The sequence below is a fragment of the Erythrolamprus reginae genome, chromosome 8 (genome assembly GCF_031021105.1).
Source record: "Erythrolamprus reginae isolate rEryReg1 chromosome 8, rEryReg1.hap1, whole genome shotgun sequence".
NCBI lineage: Eukaryota > Metazoa > Chordata > Lepidosauria > Squamata > Dipsadidae > Erythrolamprus > Erythrolamprus reginae.
In genome coordinates, this window is record NC_091957.1 from 22,795,105 (window position 1) to 22,820,884 (window position 25,780).

Below are 25,780 nucleotides of genomic sequence, written 5' to 3' on the forward strand. Positions count from 1 at the left end.
GGGTGTTCAAGATTTTTTTGCCTCTTGTCAAGAACCATTTTCCATTTACAAACCCGGGCCTCCAAAACTGCAACCGGAAAAGGTGGGGAGAAGCCTCCGTGGGGCCTCTCTAGGAATCTCCTGGGAGGAAACAGGGCCTCCACCCTCCCTGTTGTTTCCCCAATCGCACACATTATTTGCTTTTACATTGATTCCTATGGGAAAAATTGCTTCTTCTTACAAACCTTTCTACTTAAGAATTTGGTCACGGAATGAATTAAGTTCGTAAGTAGAGGCACCACTGTATTTTATACTGCTCAGTTCAGGTCGTATGTGACCTGAAGCCAAGTTTGAGTCCCTGTAAAAATTTTTCCCTGCATATCTGAAACTTGAAATTTCATGACTTTTCATCATTTCAGGGGTTCTCTCTATGAGAATTTTTTTTGGGGGGTGGGGGGTTTCTTTCTTGCTGAAAAACAAAAAGTCACACTTCTTGTGTTCCCGGGTCACCCTGACCCGGACCGAAAACTCTTCATTTGAAGTGCTTATGTTTGGTCAATTTGAATACTTTTTTCACTTGGAAAGTAGTCTGAACATTTCTGCACACAATGATATTAAAATTGAAATGAAAAAAGTAATTCTTATTGGTTTATTTTGCTGATAGAATGTATGCCCCCCCCGTTTTTGTGAAATATTTTTCAATTTATGGATAGTTTTGCTTGCAAAATGTGTTCAATTTTACTAAAGTTGGTGTGGGATTGGTAGTTTGAACATTTCTGAATATAAGAAAAATATAAATGAACTGAAAGAAATGTTTCTTATTGGTTGTTTACAATCATAAATACCCCCCCCCCTTGGCTGCTTGCAAACATTTTCACTTTTTTATTTACGCAAGCTTCAAATCCAAAATATTTTTAATATCTTATGCATTCATTTACTCAATTTAACATTGCTGATCATCAAAACAATATTTTTGGGGTGGTGGTTAATTCTTTTCTGGGCAAAAAAAAATCACTTAGTCTGTTTCTGGTCGTATATGACCGGACCAAAAAGAATTTTTTTAGGTACTTGAATTTGATCTTTTTGAAAACTTTTTCAACTGGAAAACTAGTTTGAACATTTATGAACATAATGATATGAAAATTGAACTGAAAAAATTGAGGCTTATATTTTTATTTTTATCAAAAACCTCTCCCCCCATGAATTGTGTTTCAATTTATACTTTTTTTAGGCTACAAATCTCTAAGGAATATTCCCCCAAAAGTTTTGATATACTAAATTGAACAATCCTGAACATATGAAAAATAGAAATGAACTGAAAAAAATGATTCTTATTGGTTTATTTTTGCCACAAAAGCCCCCCCCCCGGCCTTATAAACCTAAAAAAAATCCACAAACACGGGGGGGGGGGAGGCACATTTATGTGCAAAATAAACCAATAAGGATTAATTTTTTCAGTTCACTTTTCATTCCATTATGTGCAGAAATGTTCAAACTTGTTTCCAGGTGAAAAAAGTTTTCAAAAAGACCAAATATAAGTACCTAAAATGATCAATTTGCAGTCAGGGTCAAATAGACCCCAGAACATAAGATTAGGGAGTTTGTTTGAAATGAGCAGCAGGGTTAAAATAATCACAAGCAGGTTTAACAGATTAACAGAGTTGGAAGGGACCTTGTAGGTCATCTAGTCCAACCCCCCTGCCCAAGCAGGAGAACCTATTAATGATGCAACTACAATGATAGTCCTTGATTTACAAAACTTATTTAGTGAATATTCAAAGTTATACCAGCACTGAAAAAGTGACCTACTGCGTTACTACTACTAAGTCTTCTCATCATTCCTATACCCCATTTCCTCCCACTTATGACAGTATGGCTGTAACTTGCTTGCTTGTATCCTTACTATTTATATTAATATTGATTGTTTCCTGATTGCTTATTTGACTCCTGTGACAATCATTAAGTGTTGTATCTCATGATTCTTGACAATGTATGTACACTGAGAGCGTATGCACAATGGAATCCAGGAAGTGATCACTTTGGCATCCTTAGTAACCTGCCGGTATACGTGATGTCAAAGCTCCACCCCCGGAATCTCTTTGTGGGAGGGATTCCCCAGCTCCTTCAAAGGGAGGTCTTTTCATTTTTAAAAAAATATATTTTTACGAAAAAGGACGCCGCAGCAGCGCCGCAAGCAAAGGGAGGTATTTTCATGTAAAAATAAAAGTTTTTATTTTCACGTGAAAGGACCACCCTTTGCTTGCGGCACTGCTGCAGCGTCCTTTTTCGTAAAAATAAAAATAAATTTTAAAAAATCCATAAAAATAAAAAATGATGGGATTCCGGGGGCAGAGCTTTGGTGCCACAAACTGTTCGGGTTTGGGTTCGGCCGAATTTTGCACAAAGTTTGTCTGAACTTGCTGAACCCGAACACCGTTGAGTTCACCCATCACTTCTCATATATCTTTTTCCTATCTCGTATTTTTCCTATCTCCTATTTCTTCTATTCTCTCCTCTATGGCCTTCATTGTGTATTATTGGATAAAACAAAACAAAACAAAACAAAACAAAACACTAAAATAAATCATGTTTCCCCTGGTCCTTCTTTTTCAGAGATACCCAGTTCCTGCAACCGTTCTTCATATGTTTAAACCTCCAGTCCCGCAATCATCTTTGTCGCTCTTTTCTGCACTTTTTCTAGAGTCTCAACATCCTTTTTGCATTGTGGCGACCAAAACTGAATGCAGTATTCCAAATGTGGCCTTACCAAGGCCTTATAAAGTGGTATTAACACTTCACATGATCTTTATTCTATCCCTCTGTTGATGCAGCCTAGAACTGTGTTGGCTTTTTTGGCAGCTGCTGCACACGGCTGGCTCCTATTTAAACGGTTATCCACCAGGACTCCAAGATCCCTCTCGTAGTTACTACTGTTGAGCAATGTACCACATAAGGTTGACTCAGCCTTCCATCCTTCCAAGGTGGGTAAAATGTGGACCCGGATTGTGGGGGCAATAGGCTGGCTCTGTTAAAAAGTGCTATTGCTAACATGTTGTAAGCCACCCTGAGTCTAAGGAGAAGGGCAACATAAAAATAGAATAAATAAATAAATAAATACATACATACATACATACATACATACATACATACATACATACATACATACTATACCTGTGCATTTTGTTTTTCTTGCCTAAACGTAGAAGCTTACTTTTTTCACCCTTGAATTTCATTTTGTTAGATAGCGATAGATTTCTATTCTATTCTATTCTATTCTATTCTATTCTATTCCATTCTATACCATACCATTCCCTTCCCTTCCATTCCCTTCCACTCCACTCCACTCTTCTATACTCTACCCTACTCCTTCATCGGAGTCATTTAAGTCATTAAACAGATGTATCTTTATTATTTATTTTATTTATTATTTGGATTTGTATGCCGCCCCTCTCCGAAGTATCTGGGGACCATTTGGACTGGAGGAAGGTAATTTCTTCTTTGATTCCCACCTACCTCTTCCCCCCGTCCTTTGTGGGCTGAGGCATCCAGTTATCCCTGCTGGCTTCTCTCCCACCTGTCTCCCCCATCCGCCTTGACCAAACCCGGACATCAAGGCAAGCAATTCTCTCTCGCAAGAAAGAAAACTCATTTTATTTTTAAAATTCCAAACAAGAGAAGTAGAAATAACCGCAACCGAGCGGGAGACGAAAGGGCCCCCATCTTTAAATTGCAGGCACGGATGGGACTTGGGACATTAAGGTCCTGGGTTTTTTAGGCCTGCCTCTGTTCAGCCCTCGGAATGGATTGGAGGTCCGATGAGACCCCTGGACTTTGATTCTCTGGATGGCCAGGAGGTTCCGGATCTGCAGAAAAGTCTTTTGTTTGGTCTCAGGGATGGTCCTAAAGATAAAGACGAAGGAGACGAGGCAGAGAGGCGAGAAGAGTAGAAAGCTGTAGGACCCAATCTTGCTCTGGAGGGAAAAATTGAGCAAAAAGTGACAGCGGTCAGCATAAATTTCAATTTCAAAAAAGCAAACTATGAACTCATTGAAGCCCATCTCTTATTTTTATTTATTTAATTGGGGTGGCTCACAGCATGTGCAAAAACAGAACAATAATATGAATCCAATTAATAATACATTAAAACAATCATTAAAATTCTAGCTAAAAGAAAACCTATCAAACCAATCATTCAACAATCATATTGAAAACATTCATTGGTCAGGGGTGAAGATCTAAGGAACCCCAGGCCTGGCGGCAAAGATGATTTTTTAAACTCTTTCAGAGGGCAAGGAGGATGGGGGCAATGCGAATCTCCGTGGGGAGCCAATTCCAGAGGGCCGGCACCCCCACAGAGAAGGCTCTTCCCATAGATTAGATTAGATTTATTGGATTTATATGCCGCCCCTCTCCGCAGACTCGGGGCGGCTCACAACAATGGTAAAAACAGTACATAGTAACAAATCTAATATTTAGCAATCTAAATTACAGTTTTAGGTTAAAAAGTCCAAAAAAGAAACCCCGATATATAAAAAACAAGCACACAATCAATCATACGCCGACATTGTTTGGTCGATGGGACCCTAAGGAGACCAACTCTATGGGACCTAAGCGGTTGCTGGGATTCGTGTGGCAGAAGGCGGTCTCGGAGATAGTCTGGTCCTATGCCATGTAGGGCTTTGTAAGTCAGAACCAACACTTTGAATTGTGCCTGGAAACAGATTGGTAGTCAATGCAGTCCATGGAGTGATGGTGAGATATGGGTATTTCTTGGGAGGCCCATGACTGCTCACGCGGCTGTATTTTGGACGAGCTGAAGTTTCCGAACACTCTTCAAAGGTAGCCCCATGTAGGGAGCATTGCAGTAGTCGAAGCTCGAGGTGATAAGGTCATGAGTGACCATGAGCAAAGACTTCTTGTCCAAGTAGGGCCGCAACTGGTGCACCAGGTGGACCCGGGCAAACTCTATTCTCTGACTGCAGCTCTACTGATGTTCTCTACAACACATTCTTGCTTGAAACGAAAATAACGTAGTAATTATCAGACTTCACATACCACTAACATCTACCACAAACAGGAAAAATAAACTTCCCATCTCAATAAGAAAATTACAAACAAGAAAAAAATCTCTCTAGTGGAAAAACAAAAAAAGGACAAGTAGCCAACTTCAAAACATGATATAAAAGCATATGCAATCAAATAAAAGCAGAATGTCTCAACTACCACAGCAATCAAGAGGAAAACCTCCTGTGCACCAAAGCTAATCGAGCCTTCTTCAACTTTGTCAACTCCTCCACTGCACAAACATATGGACAATTCATCTAGATCAAGGAAAATCTAAAGATGCAATTTATATCGACTTCTGCAAAGCCTTTGATTCAGTGGTCCATGACAAACTACTCCTAAAAATCTAATCCTATGGCATCTCAGGATCCCTCCACAGCTGGATTACAGCATTCCTGTCAAACAGACAAGAAGTGGTCAAAATAGGAATTTTCTTCTATATTCTCTTCTCTTCCCTTTCCTTCCACCCCACACTCCTATTCTATTCTATTCTATTCTATTCTATTCTATTCTATTCTATTCTATTCTATTCATTATTCTATTCTATTCCATATTCTCTCCTCTTCCTTATTCTATTCTGTTCCTTTTGTTGTTAAGGGAAAATGGAAAACGAACTGGATGGAGGTTTTAAAAAGCAAGGTTAATTTTTAAAAAAATACCCTCACTCTTAGTAGACTGAAAGGGTATTTTTTAAAAAAATTAAGACTCAAAGGGTCAGAAGGAGAGAGATAACAATGGTCTTCAAATAGGATTAAGAAAGTTGAGTTGCCTCTTGAAAAAACGCTTTTGGGAGAATTGTAACCTGGATGACTGAAAACATTCCTGGGGATATATATTTGTGTGTGTGTATGTGTGTGTTCAGATTCACTCACCTCCACCTGAAGGACCACAACCCCAGTTACAAAATTTAGAAACCAATGGATAAAACACCCGAGGGCAAGTCCCGTTGACCTGGATGATTGGAGGAACAGTTCAGCTAGGATGATATTTGGTAATGGACCTGCAGGAGGAGGAAGAGGAGGAGGGGGAAGAGGAGGAGAGGAAGAGGAAGAAGGGGAGGAAGAGGGGAGGGGTGAGGAGGAAGAGAAGAGGAAGAAGGGGGGAAAAGAAGGGGAGGGAGGAGATGAGAGGAGGGGGAAGGATAGCGGCAGGAAAAGGTGGGGGTGGGTAGGAAGAAGAGGAAGAGAAGAGGGAGAAGAGGAGGAGAGGAGGAAGAGGAAGAGAAGAGGAAGAGAAAGAGAAGAGGAAGAAGGGGAGGAGGAGGAAGGAGGGGGAGGAAGAAGAGGAGAGGAGGAGGAAGAGGAGGAAAAGAAGAGGAAGAAGGGGAAGAGGAGGAGGAGAAAGAGAAGAGGAAGAAAGGAAAGAAGAAGGGGGAAAGAGGAGGAAAGGAGGAGAGGGGGAGGAAGAAGAAGAAGGAAAAGAGGAGGAGGAAGAGAAGAGGACGAATGGGAAGAAGAGGAGGAGGATTGGGGAGGAAGAAAAGGACAGGAGGAGGAAGAGAAGAAGAAGAAGGGGAAGAAAAGGAGGAGGAGGTGGTGGATAGGAGAGAAGCAGGAAGAAGGGAAAGAGGAGTAGGAAGAGAAGAGGGGGGAGAAGAGGAGGAGGAAGGAGTGGGAGGAGGAAGAGAAGAGAACGAAGGGACTGAGGAGAAGGAGAGGGGAAGGTGAGGAGGGGAAGGGAGGGGCGAAAGAGGAGGAGGAGAAGGGAGAGGAAGAAGGGAAAGAAGGGGGAAAAGAGGAGGAGAGGTACAGGAGAAGGTGGGTGATGGAGAGGAAGAAGAGGAAGAAGTGGAAGAAGAGGAGGAAGAGGAGAAGAAAGAGGGGAAGAGGAGGAGAAGAGGAAGAATGGGAAGAAGATGAGGAGGTGGGAGAGGAAAGGGAGAGGAAGAGGAGGAGGAAGGGAAAGATGAGGAGGAGGAAGAGGAGAGGAGGAGGAGAGGAATAAGGGGAAGAGCAGAAGGAAGGAAGGAGGAAGAAGGGGAGGAGGTGGGGTGTGGGGGGAGTTGTAGGAAGAGGAGGAAGAGGAAGAGAAGAGAAAGAAGGGGAGGGGAAGGTGGGAGATGGGGAGGGGATGAAAGAGGAGGAGGAAGAGGGAAAGATGGCAGTCAGAGGGGCCCACCCCCAATTATCCTCCGCCTCAGTGGGTGGGGGCCCAGCCCTACCCCCTGCCCCCCAGATGAAAATGCCCTACCTGGACCTAAGACGTGTCCGATGAGGAAGATGAGCATGAAAATATACGTGACGTAAGACAGCCAGGAAATCGTCGTCTGTTGGAGGAAGTTTATTGATATTTATTTATTCAATTTGCAGGACGTGTTTCCAAAAAACACAAGAGCAATTAAAACGAACAAGGATCGTATTTTTAAAAAAGGAGAAAACTATAAACCAAAGGTCTGAACGGTGAAATCTTAATTACAGTAGCCCTCGACCTATGGCTGCAATGGAGCCCCCAAATTTATTTTTTACTTTTTTAAAAATATTTTTTAATTGAAATATATACTTTAAAAACAGAACATATAAACACTTAAGACAAACAATTATACATAAACACATTATTATTATATTATTATAATTATTATCAATACAACACAGCAAACAAGATCACTGCTCGATTTCATATTTCATCATCATATTATTATTATTATTGTTGTTGTTGTCGTCGTCATCATCATCATCATCATCATTACAACACAGCAGACGAGATCACTATGCTGGATTTCGTATTTCATCACCAGTCGGGCGCTTTCCAAGCACCTAGGACTGCATGATGTAGCAGCGAATTATGTTTGCCAATCCCAGTAAAGTGGCCTTTTGTAATTGACAGTTGGAGATTTTGTCAATTCCGATGGTTTTCAAATGTCCGCTGAGATCCTTTGGCACTGTGCCCAGCGTGCCAAAGACCTTGGGGACCACATTGTTGTTGTTGTTGTTGTTGTTGTTATTATTATTATTATTATTATTATTATTATTATTGCTGCTGCTACTATTACTACTACTACTACTACTAGCTATACCCACCACGTGTTGTTGTGGCTCAGTCTGGTTTGTCTGATTTGCCGACTCTAACACGCAACATATAATTGTCTATGTGAGAAACAATCCATGTGTAGATCTAAACGTATGCATGTATTCGAAGGCAACATTGTGTCAAAATTTCAAAGCAATTGGCGAAGAAGGCCCCCTTTTAAGCACCTGTATGTTTTTACCTGTCACAGGTGTGACATCTATATAATATATGTTATGATATTATTATTAACTATAATATAATAATATTAACAATATTATTATATTGTTTTTTTGACGTGTTGTGAGCCAACCTGAGTCCTCGGAGAGGGGCGGCATACAAATCCAATAAATAGATAAATAATAGATAAATAGATAGATAGATAGATAGATAGATAGATAGATAGATAGATAAATAGATAAATAGATAAATAGATGAATCAAATATAAAAACATGTGTGTATTCAAATGCAATGTTGTGTCAAAATTTCAAAGCAATCAGTGAAGAACTTTCAGAGATTTAAGATTTTGAACAAACATTTGCATTTTATTTATATAGATTAAATACCTGTATTCCCCCCCCTCCCACCCCGGCTATCTCACTGGTTCATAAAATGTCAAATTTTAAGGTCCATCCAGCAGGACAACAGAGTTGCCAGAAATTATGCGATTGTGGAGGGAGCGCATCCCACGCTTTGCTATGAGTGGCCCAGTGGCCCAGAGGTGAAGCTCTTGCCTCCCAGTCAGGAGGCTGTGGATTCGATCCTAGGTAGAGGCAAATATTTCTCTCTTTGGGCACATGGAGAATATATCTGCCGAACAAGACTCTACAGCGGCGATAGGTAGAGCATCCAGCGAGTAAAACATTATGCTGGCTCCATTCAGTTGCCCAGAAATCCACCCCACAGTGGATTATGGGGTCATTATAAGGAAAGGAGGATGACCCCACACTTTGCTATCTCAGACCCTCTGAAATTGGTCCTCCCAATCTGTTGGGAGCCGCGCAGAGTCCTTCGGCAGTTGGGTGGCACATAAATATCTTTAATATATTAAATCAATCAATCAATCAATCAATTTGAGACAATCTAAGTGATGGACAAAACACATTTGCTCAGAAGACACAAACTAACGCCAGTGAAGGGCTGCAAATTTTTTTACTACCACACTATGGGGCGTGGCTTATTTTGTGGGTGTGGCTTGCCAGACATGTGACCAGGTGGGAGTGGCTTGACAATCATGTGACCGGGGAATGGCTTAAAGGTCATGTGACTGGCTTAAAGGTGGCCAACTTGACGTCACTCATGTCAAGGGTTAGGGTTAGGGGCCTGGCCTCTCCTCGCCTCAAAGAGATACAATTTCCCTCTCTATTTACTATTACTGAACATCCAAAATATACTACAGTATTTAATTTTATGTATATATGCTATGTGTGTACATACATATTACACACAGGCACACAAAAATATACATTATCTACAGTGTTTCCCAACCTTGGCAACTTGAAGATTTTATTTATTTATTTATTTATTTATTAGTTGGACTTGTATGCCGCCCCTCTCCGGAGACTCAGGGGGGCTCACAACAAGTAAAAACAGTCACAACAATCCAATTAATTAAAATATTTAACGATTTAAGAAAACCCCATGTAATAGCAAACACACACACAAGCATACCATGTATAATTAACATGCCCAGGGGAGATGTTTAGTTTCCCCATGCCTGACGGCAAAGGTGAGTCTTAAGGAGTTTTCGGAAGGCAGGAAGAGTAGGGGCAGTTCTAATCTCCGGGGGGAGTTGGTTCCAGAGAGCCGGCGCCGCCACAGAGAAGGCTCTTCCCCTGGGACCCGCCAACCGGCATTGTTTAGTTGACGGGACCCGGAGAAGGCCCACTCTGTGGGACCTAATCGGTCGCTGGGATTCGTGCGGCAGCAGGCGGTCTCGGAGATATTCTGGTCCGATGCCATGAAGGGCTTTAAAGGTCATAACCAACACTTTGAATTGTGACCGGAAATTGATTGGCAGCCAATGCAGACTGCGGAGTGATGGTGAAACATGGGCGTACCTAGGTAACCCCATGACTGCTCTCGCAGCTGCATTCTGCACGATCTGAAGTTTCCGAACACTTTTCAAAGGTAGCCCCATGTAGAGAGCATTACAGTAGTTGAACCTCGAGGTGATGAGGGCATGAGTGACTGTGAGCAATGAGTCCCGGTCCAGATAGGGCCGCAACTGGTGCACCAGGCGAACCTGGGCAAACGCCCCCCTCGCCACAGCTGAGAGATGGTTTTCTAATGTGAGCTGTGGATCGAGGAGGACGCCCAAGTTGCGGACCCTCTCTGAGGGGGTCAATAATTCCCCCCCCAGGGTAATGGACGGACAGATGGAATTGTCCTTGGGAGGCAAAACCCACAGCCACTCCGTCTTATCCGGGTTGAGTTTGAGTCTGTTGACACCCATCCAGGCCCCAACAGCCTCCAGGCACCGGCACATCACTTCCACCGCTTCGTTGACTGGGCATGGGGTGGAGATGTAAAGCTGGGTATCATCGGCATATTGATGATACCTCACCCCATGTCCTTGGATGATCTCACCCAGCGGTTTCATGTAGATGTTAAATAGCAAGGGGGAGAGGACTGACCCCTGAGGCACCCCACAAGGGAGAGACCTCGGAGCCGACCTCTGACCCCCCCACTAACACCGACTGCGACCGGCCAGAGAGGTAGGAGGAGAACCACTGAAGAACAGTGCCTCCCACCCCCAGCCCCTCCAACCGGCGCAGAAGGATACCATGGTCGATGGTATCGAAAGCCGCTGAGAGATCGAGGAGCACCAGGACAGAGGATAAACCCCTATCCCGGGCCCGCCAGAGATCATCCATCAACGCGACCAAAGCGGTTTCCGTGCTGTAACCGGGCCTGAAACCCGACTGCTGGGGACCTAGATAATCAGCTTCTTCCAAGGACCGCTGGAGCTGGAGTGCCACCACCTTCTCGACAACCTTCCCCATAAAGGGAAGGTTGGAGACTGGACGATAGTTGTTAAGTACGGCTGGGTCCAGGGAGGGCTTCTTGAGGAGGGGGCGCACAAGCGCTTCTTTATAGAGTGATGGAAAAACTCCCCTCCCCAAGGAAGCGTTGGTAATCTCCTGGGCCCAGCTCCGTGTCACCTCCCTGCTGGCCGAGACCAACCAGGAGGGACACGGATCCAGTAAGCAGGTGGCAGAACTCACAGCTCCGATGGCCTTGTCCACTTCATCAGGTGTCACCAGATCAAACTCTTCCCAGACAGGTGGACAAGTACGTGCCCCAGTCACCTCGACTGACTCGTTGTCAGTCGACTCTGTTTTACAATTGGAGTCGAGGTCGGCCCGGATCTGAGCGACTTTATCAGCGAAAAACGTGTTAAACTCCTCGGCACTACTCTGCAAGGGCTCCCCAACTCCCCCCTGATTAAGAAGGGAGCGGGTCACCCTAAACAGAGCAGCCGGGCGGGATTCCGCTGATGCAATCAAGGCGGCATGGTACGCGCATCTTGCCGCCTTGAGCGCCACTTTGTAAGTCTTAATAAAAGCTCTTACAAGTGTTCGATCAGATTCGGACCTACTCTTCCTCCATCGCTTCTCTAGACGTCTCTTTTGGCGTTTCAACACCCGGAGCTCCTCGTTGAACCATGGGGCTCTACGGGGTCTAGCGCCGCGGAGAGGTCGCAAAGGCGCAATCCGGTCAAGAGCCCCTGCCGCAGCCCTGTTCCAGGCCTCAGCAAAGGACTCCGCCGAACTGTGGACAAGTGCCTCTGGAATAACCCCAAGCGCCGTCTGAAAGCCCTCTGGGTCCATCAGGCGTCTGGGGCGGAACATCTTCATTGGTTCTGCCTCCCTGCGGGGAAGGATTGGAGCCAGGAAGTCAAGCCGTAGCAGAAAATGGTCTGACCATGACAAAGGCAACGCTTCTAAGCCCCTTAGTCTCGGACCATTGCTCAATTGCTCGGAAAGGAATACCATGTCAGGTGCGTGCCCTCCCTCGTGAGTCGGACCCTGTATTACTTGAGTCAGGTCCATGGCTGTCATGGTGGCCATGAACTCCTGTGCCAGCCCAGAGGTTTCGCTGAGTGACGGCAGGTTGAAGTCCCCCAGGACAATGAGTCCGGGGAACTCCACCGCCAACCCGGCTACCTCCTCGAGTAGCACAGGCAGGGCTTTTGACACGCAGCTGGGAGGCAGGTACGTGAGAAATAAGCCCACCTGAACCCCTAAGTCCAACTTCAGCAAGAGAGACTCGCAACCTGCAATTTCCGGAGCAATGAGTCTACGCAGGCAAAGGCTCTCCCTGGCTATAATAGCCACTCCTCCCCTCCTTCCCTGGGGTCGAGGTTGATGCCATATCTGAAACCCGGCTGGGCAAATTTCAGAGAGAGGGACACCTCCCTCCGGGCCCAGTCAGGTTTCAGTAATACAAGCCAGGTCGGCCTCCTCATCCAGGATCAGATCCCGGATGAGGAGAGCTTTATTTACTACCGACCTGGCATTGAGCAGCAGCAACCTGAGTCCAGGGCCAGAGTTACACTCATCACCAGTACCCAAGATTGGGCTCACAGAGCCGGAACAAGGGACCGTTATTAAGCAACGGTCTCTCGTTCCCCTGGAACGGCTAACTCTGTGGCCCCCACCGTATCTGCCTCTCCCCAGCAACACAGGGATATTCCAGCCCTCTGCCACCCCAGAGATCGGTGCCCCTTCCTCTCCTGTCTCCCGAGCGTCAGGTGGGCCAAACCTATCATTCATACTACTCACAATCATCTCATCCATACTGTACTCCCACCCACCCCAACCATCACACTCATACCAATCATTCATTCCATGCACAAGATTAACTCCATTCCAATCATCCATTAATTAGCGAACCCTCCCAATATTAAAAAAAGATTAAATTAGTAATAAGTAAAAAGCTAATAAAATGAATACATATAAATAGAAATAGAAAAATTCACAAGATTAATAATTAGTAGTATAACATGGTAAAAATGGTAAAATAGTAAAAGTCAGATCTTAATACTAATTATTAGTTAGTTAATCATCGGTTAGTCAGTCGGTCCAGGTGAAGTGTCTTTGTCTGGCTTCAATAAGTCTTAGATCTTAAAGGAGTTTAAAAAGGTCTTAAAAAGCTGCTGTTTTTCCCCAGCCGGTCCACTAGGGGGCGTGGATCTTCAATAAAGTGCATAGAAGTGCACAGAAGTCAGGAGGGGGGGAGGAGGGGGGAGGGACAGACAATGATAGTCATTTGCAAGTTCATATTAGCAATGTCCCAATTCCCAAGCAACCAGTTCCATCTTTCTCATTTCTCTTTCGTGATTTTATCGTCCAGCAGGTCCAAACATCCATGTAGTCCTCCCATCCCACCCAGCTGACACAAGCAGGCTCCATCCAGCATGTTCTTAAAGCTTCTGCTGGGCTCCCCCCCCAAGACAGCAGCCACTCCCACTGGCCACCACCCCAAGTGCCTCGGTGTTTCCAGGCGTTTCAAGAGTCTTTTGGCTTTGCAACTGACACAGGCAAGCTCCCTCCAGCACGTTCTTTAAAGCTTCTGCTGGGCACTCCCCCCAAGACAGCAGCCACTCCCACTGGCCACCCCCCCAAGTGCCTCGGTGTTCCCAGGCGTTTCAAGAGTCTTTTGGCTTTGCAACTGACACAGGCAAGCTCCCTCCAGCGCGTTCTTTAAAGCTTCTGCTGGGCACTCCCCCCAAGACAGCAGCCACTCCCACTGGCCACCACCCCAGGTGCCTCGGTGTTTCCAGGCGTTTCAAGAGTCTTTTGGCTTTGCAACTGACACAGGCAAGCTCCCTCCAGCGAGTTCTTTAAGATATTTGGACTTCAGCTCCCAGAATTCTGGGAGTTGAAGTCCAAATATCTTCAAGTTGCCAAGGTTGGGAAACACTGATCTACTATATGAAGTGTACAGCTCTTCTAAAATTATACACATTCAACTGCAATAGGAAAATCATGCCCAGAGCCTAGAAGGGAAAAAAAGAAAAAAAAATTCTACCGGTTCTGCGTACCTGACCGTACCCGTAGGAGTCAATCACTGACTAACCCCCCACCCTCAATAACTTCACCGCAACCCTGATGTTTGTTGTTGGGATCAATTTTCATATTTTAAGAACAGAGCCCTCGTCTCAAATCCAAATATTGGGGTGCAATCGGCCTGTTGGGTTGGGATTTTTTCCCCCCCAAAGAAGGGGGAGGGAGCAGGCTTCCATGATTTTTGAAGACGTTCCGATTGCCTACCTGAAGTTCTTGAGATATAGCCAACAGGACACAGAAGGTGCTACAGACACCAAAGCCCACCAAGATTAAGAGTCTCCGGCCCAAGCTGTCGACGGTATAGCTCTACAGGGTAGAAAATCCAAGATTTTTTTAAAAAATAATTTTTTAAAAAAATTTCTCCAACATAAAACCATACATATTGTATTTTTGGAGTATAAGATGCGCGTTTTTCCTCCCTAAAAGAGGCTGATAGTTTTATTATCATTCTTATACTCAAAATGTAGGGGGTTTTTTCAGACGTAACTAGCTGCTAATGGTCTTCCCAGTTCTTACAGCGATGGACATCCCAAAGTTCGCGGAGTTCGCGGAGAGGGGCGGCATATAAATCTAAATAATAAATAAATAAATAAATAAATAAATAAATAAATAAATAAATAAATAAAGGTATTTTATTTTTTCTCAAGAGGTAACTGGGCTTTATGGTTTTTCTTCAAAGGCGTTTCGCTTCTCATCCGAGAAGCATCCTCAGCTCTGACTGGATGCTTTTCTAGTCGGAAAACCCTGCCGGATTTGAACGGAAGTGACAACAGAGGAAGCCTCATCGACAGAAACCCGAAGTGTTGTGGTTCAGCCTGGGACCCCTCCGGGAATGGCTGATTTGCTGTCGGCTTCCAGCTCAGAGGGAGAGGCTGAGGACCAGGAGGTGCAGACTGACGAGGAAGCGGAATCCCAGGCTGAAGAAGAAGGACAGCCAGAGTTCCACCAGGGGGAGCTCTCCCCAGCAAGCAGCCTGGATTCCCTGGGGGAAGATGCTCATGACATCATAGATATGCGACACAGGAGAGCTAATCAGAGACGAACTCAATTGGCTAGGTATTTCCAGCATTAGAGGTCACAGCTGGGTTTGGGTGTGGTGCTTGGGAAAGGATAAAAGGCGGCCCCACCCTTCCTGGCTTGTGGAGTTTTATCTTGGAGATTCGTGAGACCTGTCTGTGAACTTTGGTGGCTACAATCCTGGTTTGTGCCTTGGACTATTGAAACCTTGGGGGGGTGTGCCAGCAAGAAGCTTGTGAAATTGACTGGACATCAGGACCCTGTTGTAACGTATTGTAACCTGTCTGCTGTGAAGACAGGTTTTCCTTTGTGCTTATTTTTTCCTGCTATAAAATACTTTTGGGATTTTACCAGAGTGTCTGGCTGTTTTTTCAGTGGGTGTGGAGGTCTGGGAAAACCCAGACAGAACACCGAAGGTTGGAGAACTCACCACAAATAATAAGGTCAGTAAGACAAAGATGGAAATTACGATGATGATGTGCCGAGCTTTGAACCCGTTCAGCCACTTGGATCTGTAGATATTCTCGGAGTAAAAAAGCACCTGGAAAGAGAAATACCGCCGCCAACAATTCCATTGTTCAAAAGACCCTCTGAGGTAGGGGTGTCAAACTAGACTTCTTTTTTAAAAAAAAATATTTAAAAATGGAAACATTTTTTGAACTATTTTTTGCATTTTTTTGAACTATTTTTTGAATTTTTTTGAAATATTTTTTGAATTTTTTTTACTTCTTTTAAAAAATATATCAATATATCAATATATCAATATATATCAATATATCAATAATGTACATAATTATACCCCCCCTTTCCCCGCTCCATCATTCTAAAGTCAATTTCATGTTATGGATTTATATGTTATTCTTCATTTCACACTCCCCTCCCTCTTACTCCACTTCTCCCAGTATCGTGTAGCTACCCGGTAGCAAAAATGCGCAGCTCTGCATTGCCAGCATGTGTCCGTGAGTGTCCCAGCGAGATTTTGCTTTTGCATATGCATGCATTTCACCAATTTTATTGCTTCTGTGCATGCGCAGAAGAAAAAGATACCAGAAATATCTCATGCACGGATGTCCTCTCGCGAGATTTTGCTTCTAGCGCATGCGCAGGCGGAGAAGCAAAATCTTGCTGGGACGCATGCGAGTCTACGGAGAGGGGCGGCATACAAATTTAATAAATAAAAATAATAGTATACGCCAGCGAGTCAAAGCTGTGCACGCATCGCACCGGTGGTGGCGGTAAGTAGGAACTTCCGCCTGATCTCTCCCCTCTACTTTCTTCCTCCTCCTCTCCCCTTACTACTCCCCTCCCCTCCTCTTCTCCTTCTGCCTTTCTGCTTCCTCCTCCTCCTTCTTTATCCTTCCCTGAGTGAACCTTAATTTAATCCCTTTCTCATTTAACAGACTGACACTTTACCCCCGAGTTTATTATTATTAATCATTTCTATGTGTACAGTTCTTTCTTTTAGGTATATGCCGCTCCTTTAGTGCTGCCTCCTGAAAACCTAGTTTCCTTATCTGGATCTCCCATAATTCATTCTCTATTTTTCCTTTTAAAAACAAAAATTACAATGGTACCTCTACTTAAGACCACCTTTACTTAAGAACTTTTTAAAGATAAGAACCAGGTGTTCAAGATCTTTTTGCCTATTCTTAAGAACCATTTTCTACTTCAGAATCCGAGCCCGGAAAAATTTCCCAGGAAATTTGAGAGCAGAATGAAGGCCCAGCCAGTTTCCTGCCATTCCCCCTTTAATCCCGGCCATCTCAGGCTTTTCTGGGCTGCCAGAGGAGCCTTTTGGTGGCGCTTAAGGAGGCTTTGGCAGCCCAGAGCGAACGAAGCATTTTCCTTTCTCTGGGCATTTGGAGAGGGAATAAACCTTTGCCAGCGCCCAAAGAAAAGAAACGCTCCCTTCGCTCTGGGCAGCGACTGTCCTCCTCCTCTTCTTCCTCCTCCTCCTCCCACCCAAATTCCGAGTTTTTTTTCTTTCCTAATGCGTTTGAACACATTATTTGCTTTTACATTGATTCCTATGGGAAAAATTGTTTCTACTTACAAACTTTTCTACTTAACAACCTGGTCACGGAACGAATTAAGTTCTTAAGTAGAAGGACCACTGTATTCTAATTCAATTCAATTTTTGTGTGTGTGCATTCTCTATCCAATCATAAAATTTCATCCCTACTCTTCTGGGTCTTCCTTATCTTTAATTTTCACATTGTCCTTCTATTCACCTCCGCACAGTCCAAAATTTTCTTAATTATTCCTTCTTCAGAAGGAGTCAAACTCCATTTCATTTTGAGAGCCGCAAACAGGGTTGTGTTTGACCTCGGGCACAGTAGCAGTTGCTACCGGTACAGTAAAGGACAGCACAGTGGTAGAGATCACTACACTGCATGTGCAGCCACACTTAGCTTGCATATACACTAATGCGTCCCAGGTTGTTTTTACTTCTGCGCATGGGCAGGAAGCAAAATCTTGTGAGGGGATGCTTGCGCACATGACATTTTGGCAATTTTCGCTTCTGTGCATGCGCAGAAGCAATAAAAATGGCCGAAATCTCTCTCACATGCGCATCAATGGCAACCCGAAGCTGCCTGAATATCGCACCAGTAGCAGTGGTAAGTAGCAACCTCTGCCTGGCATGGTGGGATGGGCACTGGGGTCATCGCAGCCTCCCAGATCTCTTGAAGGGGTCTGGTGGTTTGCAGCAGGACAAGGTGTGTTGTGGTTGGACCACAGCCAGCTCCTCTGGTAACAGATTTTGAACCAGATGAGCTGAGTCCATCCGAGTATCGGAGACCTGTATGGCCATCAGAGGATTCGGCCAGTGAGGGGGAATGAGAGATGGAAGCTGAAGGTGCTGGAGCAATAGAGGTGGAGGCCCCTGCAGTGCCTGTGGAACCCCCAGCTAGGGCCTGGTCTAGGTCGGATGAGGAAGGGGTGATTAATGACCCCATCCTCAATGCGTGGGTGTGCAGCATTAGGGGGAGACAGGAGTAGCTACGCTGATGCAGGAGGAGATTTGATCACAGCTGAGAGTAATAAGGAATTCTGCAGTATGCATAAGAGGGGAGGTTTATGGGAGTGTTCTTTGCAGGAGTTATCGTTTGTGGTTTAACAGAGAAAGAGAAGCAGATCCAGAGTTTTCTCTCAACCAACATCCCTGCTTCCTTGGAGAAATCCAGCCTTTGGACAATTGTTTTATGAAAAACTGTAGCTATTGCAAAAAAAAGAGTGAGTACCCTTGCTTCAGTCCAGTTCAGAGACATTATTTACAAACCTTGGGAGGTTTTGGACATTTGTTATTGGCATTGAAAATAACTCCAACTCTTTGTCAGTAAACAGACATTATTTTGCAGTAATTGCGGTTCTCAGCCAACTTGTTAAGGAAATATATTTTGGTGTCTCTGAAACTTAAGTCGGTATGTTTGATTTTGACCATAATCACTGCTCCGCTGTCACACCAGGCAGAACAGGGTGGAAAACCCAAATGGCCATTGAGCAGACCTCAAAATAAGCCCCCCTTCTCCTCCCTCTCAAGCCAGCCCCAGCCTGAACCTTACAGCGCTGACTCCTGTGAATTGTTGACCAGCCATCAAGATGATAACAGAAACCATTTGCCTCCGTAGACCTTGGTAGGAAAGCCTATTCAACGGACTCAGTCCTTTTTCTTCCAACTCGGCTATGTCTTCTTGGTGAAGTTCTTCGATCTCTTCTTGGACGTCGTCCTTTGCTCGTAGGAGCCTCAAGACTGCAGGGGGAAAATAATGAGCAAAAGGATGCCCCCCAAAAAACATGTTAGTTCACTGATCCCTCGTTTTTCGTGGAGGATGCGTTACAAGACCACCCATGAAAAACGAATTTCCGCAAAGTAGACGAAAGATACTTTTTATGTATTTAACGAGTATTTGGACTTTAAACCATCCCTGTATTGTTAACAATCCACTGTTGTTGACCGCTGAGAGAGACCAGCTTTTCTCAGTTACCGTGCTGAAGTAGGCTGCCGCTGCAGTTCCTCCCCCCTGCCCCGGCGTTCCCCTGTCCCTGCCCCAGCATTCTTTTCCCTTTGAAAAAACCCTTTGAAAAAACCTGTGAAATTGCAAATCCGCAAAAGATGAATTGCAAAGGAGCGAGGAATTACTGTAGACCTACGCCAATGGTCAAAACCCAGCCCACATCCTCAAAATAATAGAGAATTGTGATCCTCTACAACAATCCAAATTCTTTTTTTTTGTGTGTGAAATATTTTAATTGATTTTTTCAAAGTAACAAACACAACAAACAAAACATATAACACTTAATGGAGCTACAGTCGCTCCGCTCGAAGTAGAATACATATTGTTATTAGAGTAAAAATACATATTGTTATTAGAGTAAAAAAATTCAATCTTAATATAAATCTAAATCAGTATCAAAATTTATAAAGATATATATGAAAAGAAAAAAGTTTTAATGTAAAGTCAAAGAGGAAAAAAAAGAAAGAAAAAAGAAAAAGAGAAAAAGAATGAAAGAAATTTGCATTTGTACTAATTACCATCTTATACAGTTCTAGTACTAAATTCAAATATGCAAATAATATAGCAACACACTCATCTCTTATTCCTTGTTTCCCACCAGATATATACTTTCTGCCAGATATCATAAAATTCTGATTCTTCTTGATTATTTAACCGTCTCGTCATCATATCTAATTCGGCACAGTCTAAGATCTTCTTAAAAATATCTGTTTCTTTTAGAATCTCACTATCTTTCCATTTTTGTGCAAAAACTAACCTAGCTGCTACTAATATATGAACTATTAAATAATATATGTCTTTTTTATATTTATAATTTGATATACCCAGTAAAAAAAAAATCTGGTGCTTTCTTAATATCTAATTGAGTTATTTCTTTCAGCCATTTTTCTATCATGTTCCAGTACTCTTTAGCTTTTGGGCAAGTCCACCAACAGTGATAATAGCTACCTATTTCTATTTTACATTTCCAACAATTAGGCGAATTAGTTTGGTACATTTTTGCAATTCTACTTGGTGGTAGGTGCCATCTATAAAACAAACATCTTGATCTGGTTTTCTTTATAGGCAGTTGACTTTGTTATTTTCCAGTTATACGTCCAGACCTTTTCCCAGGTTTTCAGATCTATCTCTCTGTTTAAATTTCTACACCAACTAATCATGTTGTCCTTTAATATCCATTCTATATTTTTACTATTAATCAAAAATGTATATGTTTTCCCTATCAATTTTCTTTGATCTGTGGTTAGTAATTTACCTAATATATTATTATCCTTCCTAAGTATATATGTTGTTTTTTCTTTATGAAATCTCGACTTGATCTGTGTATATTGCCACCAGTCTATTGCCAGACCTGATTCCAGCAGTTCCTGCTTTGTTTTCAAATTCCACTGATTATCTACTAAATCTTTATATCTCCAGATCTTATTCTCTTGTAATAAATTTGGAAAGGTTATGGCTTCAATGGGAGATATCCATTCCGGCATGACTAAAAAGTGATCTTTTTTAACCTCATTCCAAACATCTATAAGTGCTTTCCTAATGATATGTCTTTTGAAGTAGGAATGATGGACTAGTTTTGGTTACGTTAGATTGATTCTTTTTTCTCTTTCCCCCTTTGCCTTCATTATTATTATCTTTTTTTTTCCTTTTTGAATATTATATTATATTCTGTTTGGATTGTAGAGCATTACTTCTGATTTTTCTTTTTTTTTTTGGCTGGTTTCTGAGAAGCATTGCTAATGAAGATATTCTCTTTTTTTAACCTGAAATTAAAGTGTCATTTGGATTATTTACTTGGACTACTGGAACCAATTGGGTTATTATTTGGACTTCTTTGAATTACTATTTGGATTAGTTGGACCATTTGGAACTAAAGTCTGTCTGCCTTTTTCTTTTTAGTATTTTTGATATTTTTTGTTTTTTGGTACTTTTGGATCTGGACTTATAAATATCAAATGAATTAAATGATATTGGAACTTTGAACACTGATTTAATTGATATACTCCAATCATAAGAAGAGCAACTAAAGAATTTAAATACATTTTGGATCTTTTTTCCCCTCTTTCTAAGTCTTTCTAAGTCTATAAATGAATTGCTAAATTTCCTGCTTCCTTCCTCCCTTGTTTGATTGCCCCCCCCCGTACCTCTTTTAATATATTTTTTGATATTACCTGTGTGTTTCTTCATCTTTCATGTTTTTTTTCTTTCTTTATTCTTTTTTTTCTTAGGTATTAAGATTGTTTAGATTGTTACTATATATATATAGAATTGTAAGTGTTTTATTAATTGTTCTTTTAATTGTTTTCTCCTTTTTTAAAGTAGATTTACATTTTTTACATTTTACATTTTTTCCTTTCTTTTTCTTCTTTTCCTCCTCTTTTTTTTGGGGGGGGGATCTATTCTTTCAATCTTTTTAAATAGATTTTCTTATCTTTATTTTAAATAGATTTTAAGTAAGTACTTATTAGAGAGTTAGTTATTTGAAACTATTTGAAACCATTTGATACTATAACTATACATTTCTTACTTCTGTCTAACTGAAATTGATTTTATATAATATTGAAGGTTTTTTGAACACTACTAGATATATTGATTCATTGCTATGTTGTTGATATATTTTTCCTTGTACCTTTTTCTTTTTCTCTTTTAAAGTTTTCTGTTTTATTGTGTTTATTGAATTTTAATACTAATACTAATTTTATAATAGTAATACTAAAGATTGAAAGACTCTTAAGTTGATGTCACTTTGGAAAAGATTAAAACTTACAGATTTCAGAAGACTCAGAAAAGCGTTGAAGATGTCCACCACCTCGACCATTATAAAAACTTCAAAGAAGCAATCTACAACTCCAACTGCTACACCACAAAGCTCTCCTTCTCCATCGCCATCTTCTCTCCCACAAAGACCAATAACAAGTATGTTGGCCAAGGAGAAAGAAAAAGAAAAAACTCCAGCACAACCAATTCTGCAGACTATTCAAGATACACTGGCCTTGCTTCAAGTTTCTATGCAAGCTAATAGAGATGATGCACGGGAAGAGGCCCAGAAACACTACGAAGGTATAAAAGCAGAAATTAGCAATTTGAAGTCTGAGATGGGAAATGTGAAAGGAAGTGTTCAAGCAATGGACGGGAAAATTGAAGCGATGCAACAAATCTTAAAAGAAAATGAACAATGGAAGAAGAAGGTGGACGACAAAATAGAGAAAGCCGAAAAGAGAATGGATAAATTCGAGGATCACAGTATAGTGGCTGTTCTGTCTGGGTGCCCCCAGACTTCAACACCAACTGGAAAAAGCAGCCAGACACACTGGTAAAAGCAAAAGCACTTTATAGTTTGAAAAATAAACACAGAGAAAAACCTGTTCTTCCCAACAGGCAGGCTATGAGACTTCACAGCAGAGTCCTGATGGCCAGACAATACAGCAGACTTCTTGCTGGCACACCCACCACTGTAGAGAATAAGACCCACACCTTTCCCCCCCAAGGTTTCAGTATTCAAAGTCACAAACCAGAATTCCAAGACGCCAAAGATCACAGCCAGGTCCCAGGACTCCCAAAGATAATACTCCACAAGCCAGGAAGGGTGGGTCTGTCTTTTCAGCCTTTCCAGAGAGCACCACACCCAAACCCAGCTGTTGCCTCTTTAGTGCTGAAAGTACCTGGCTAATTGTCTCCTTCGTTGTGTTGCTCTTCTCTGCCGGAGATCGATTATTGCTTGTGCATTTTCATCTAAGGAATCCAGGCTGCTTGCTGGGGAGAGCTCCCTCTCAGGGGACTCTGGCTGTCCTCCCTCTCCCTCAGCCTGAGATTCCTCCTCCCCGTCTGCCTGAACCTCCTGTTCCTCATCCTCCCCCTCTGAGCAGGAAGCCGGCAGAGGATCAGCCGTTCCCTGAGGGGCCTCAGACGGAATCACAACAAGTGGCCAACAGAGGATTTGATGAAGCCATCACCAATCTTGAATTGCAACGAGCCTCACACGGGCTGAGGTTCCAAAATGTGCACGAAAAAAAAGATGAAAACTTAGGCTCGAAAATGGCTGAAATAGTGGGTGAAATTCTACAGATGGACCCTCAGGATGTAATCAAAGAGATTGACGAAATTTACCGAATTTCAACTAGCTATGCGAGAAAACACAACTTACCAAGGGAAGTACACATCAAATTTATTAGGAAAACCATAAGAGATGACATCCTGCACTGGTCAAGAGACGAAAGTTTAAAATATGGAGGTAAAGACGTTATAATATTAAAACAGGTACCAAGAAGAGTTCGTGAAAGCAGGAGGGAATATTACTTCCTAACGAGAATTCTAATTAAAGAAAAAATAATTTTCAGATGGTTGATTCCAGAAGGAATTTCCTTTTTTTGGCAAAGATCCAGAATAAAAATAGAAACAGTTGAAGAAGCAAGAGTTTTTTTATGAACAATTTGGACTGAGTAGGCATGATATATTATACAAAGAAATTGGAGCAGGAGGAGAAGGGAGTGACCGCAAGGGAGGAGGAAGTAACTCAAGACCCTAAGAACAAGCAATCTCAACCACAAGAAGAATTGGTACTAAGTACTAGACTTCGAGAACCTAGAGAAGCTAAAAAGTACTATTAACAGAAATGTACTCAGACTTAAAAATTTTCTCTGTAAATGTAAATGGATTGAATCACCCAAGAAAAAGAAAACAAATATTTTCAAAACTTAAAAAACTAAGAGCTCAAATTATGATTTTACAAGAAGTTCATATTAAAAATACGAATAGAGATTTACTATGCAATTCCAAATTAGGTAACTTGTTTACCAGTCTAGCTGCGAAAAAAAGGAGAGGTATAGCGGTATATATTGATGAAATGATTGAGGTCAAACAACTCTACAGTGATGATGATGGTAGAATTTTAATTTTACAAATAAATCTAGAAACAGGACCTCTCGTCATTATATCGATTTATGCTCCAAATGAAAATCAAAAATTATTTTATAAAGAACTACATGAGAAAATAACAGAATTATCTATTGATAATATGATCATAATCGGAGACTTTAATGCAAAAGCCGATAGTAAGATGGATTATTCAGGTAATAAGAAAAATAAAAAAAAGAAAACGATCTTACCTGTAACTTTTTGGAAACTTACTTCACAACAATCCAAATTCTTTCTGAGACCATGTTACAAAACACCTCTAGATGTTTGAATACCTCCAGATAAATAGATGTTCTGCCGGCGTGTCGCAAACACCCATAATTATAGGGTAATTAGTCCAAAAAGACACACGCCACATGATAGAAGGAAAACCTTCTGGGCTCGGATTCTTAAGTAGAAAATGGTTTTTGAGAAGAGGCAAAAAAATCTTGAACACCCAGTTCTTATCTAGAAAAGTTCTTAAGTAGAGGCTTTTTAAAGTAGAGGTACCACTGTACCTTTTCTTGCTTTCTCCTCGTTCTTCCTCTGTATCAACAGAAAACGTGGACTTTCGGGGAACTTGGGCAAGATAAAGAGCTGGAATGTCGCCAGAATCCCGGTTACACTCAGCAAGATGGACCATTCTGCGGCAAATGGAGATGAAACCCAGTCATCGACGTTGGCCCATTCCTCAAAGCCCCCCGCTAAGAAATCCCAATCCTGCCCTTCCAACTTACTTCGCTTGGAACCTAGGAATTGTTGAAGGCCGAGGATCTGCGAGAACAGCACCCCGCCAGTCAAGGCGACCATCGCCATGGTCATGATGCCCCCTCTCAAATTTCGGGGAGCGATTTCAGCAAGGTACAATGGTACAGCGCAGGAGAAGATGCCTGGTTTAAAGCGGGAGACAGAGAGGAGACCAATGAACTCCGGGTGATGTAAAAATCAGTCAGGGAGTGGGCTTCAAAAATTTTAGCAAGGGTTTTCTCTGCCCAGTAGCTGGGTGGGTGTTGTTCTGTCCGGCCTGGTTATTTCTCAGTAATTAATCCCCAATTAAGAAGCAAAAACACTTTATACTGTTGTGGGTGGCTTCAGGCCAGCTGATTTTCACACAGAGGAGTGGGGGATGTCTGTTCACAGAAGACCAGTCTGGCTGCAGGACAATTCAGACAGTGAACCAGAAGCAGAGACAGGGAGAGACAGGGAACAGGAAGGGACAGCAGTGACAGAGAGGGGAATGGATTCAATGACTTCTCCAGCCAGAGTTTCATCTGAATCAGAAGGGGAAGAGTTAATGAATAACCCTATTCTGAATGCTTGGGTGCGGAAAATGCTGGGAAGACAAGAACAGCAGCTCAAACGCAGAAACAAATTATAGGGCACAGGTGATAAGATTTAATGATGCTTCTGGAACCTTGAAAAAGGGGAAGGTTGGAGTGATTTGTGTGGGAGATTATCGTTCAGCTTTGGAGAGAGATATTGATGCATCATGGTTTTGTTGTGGCCTTTGGATCTCTGTGACATTCTGACATTCCAATTGTGAGTTATTCCTGGTTGCTGTAAGCCTGAAAGGCTCCTGCACAGACTGCAGTAATTAACTCTGACCTATTGCCTACTTAAACTCACATTGCTCCTAAACTTTGTGGTTTGCAGTTTTCTGAACATAAAGAACAATCCTTGTTTGATTTTTACAAATCTGAGTGTGTGTGTTTGATTCATTACTTTGCTCTTGG

General features: G+C 42.5%; 1 protein-coding gene across 1 annotated transcript in view; it reads right to left on the reverse strand.

Annotated features, from left to right (window-relative positions):
* Positions 1-3,629: 3,629 nt before the first annotated feature.
* The window catches only part of LOC139170761 (solute carrier family 2, facilitated glucose transporter member 5-like), a 28,610-nt gene continuing 6,459 nt past the window's right edge, over positions 3,630-25,780 (reverse strand). Inside the window, exons 5-12 of the mRNA XM_070758267.1 lie at positions 24,785-24,937; positions 24,566-24,691; positions 18,702-18,889; positions 15,569-15,679; positions 14,326-14,427; positions 7,234-7,309; positions 5,916-6,043; positions 3,630-3,950 (exon numbers count right to left, since the gene is read on the reverse strand). Coding sequence (XP_070614368.1) covers positions 3,702-3,950; positions 5,916-6,043; positions 7,234-7,309; positions 14,326-14,427; positions 15,569-15,679; positions 18,702-18,889; positions 24,566-24,691; positions 24,785-24,937 — 1,133 coding nt within the window. The 3' untranslated portion in view covers positions 3,630-3,701. The remainder of the gene's footprint in view (positions 3,951-5,915; positions 6,044-7,233; positions 7,310-14,325; positions 14,428-15,568; positions 15,680-18,701; positions 18,890-24,565; positions 24,692-24,784; positions 24,938-25,780) is intronic.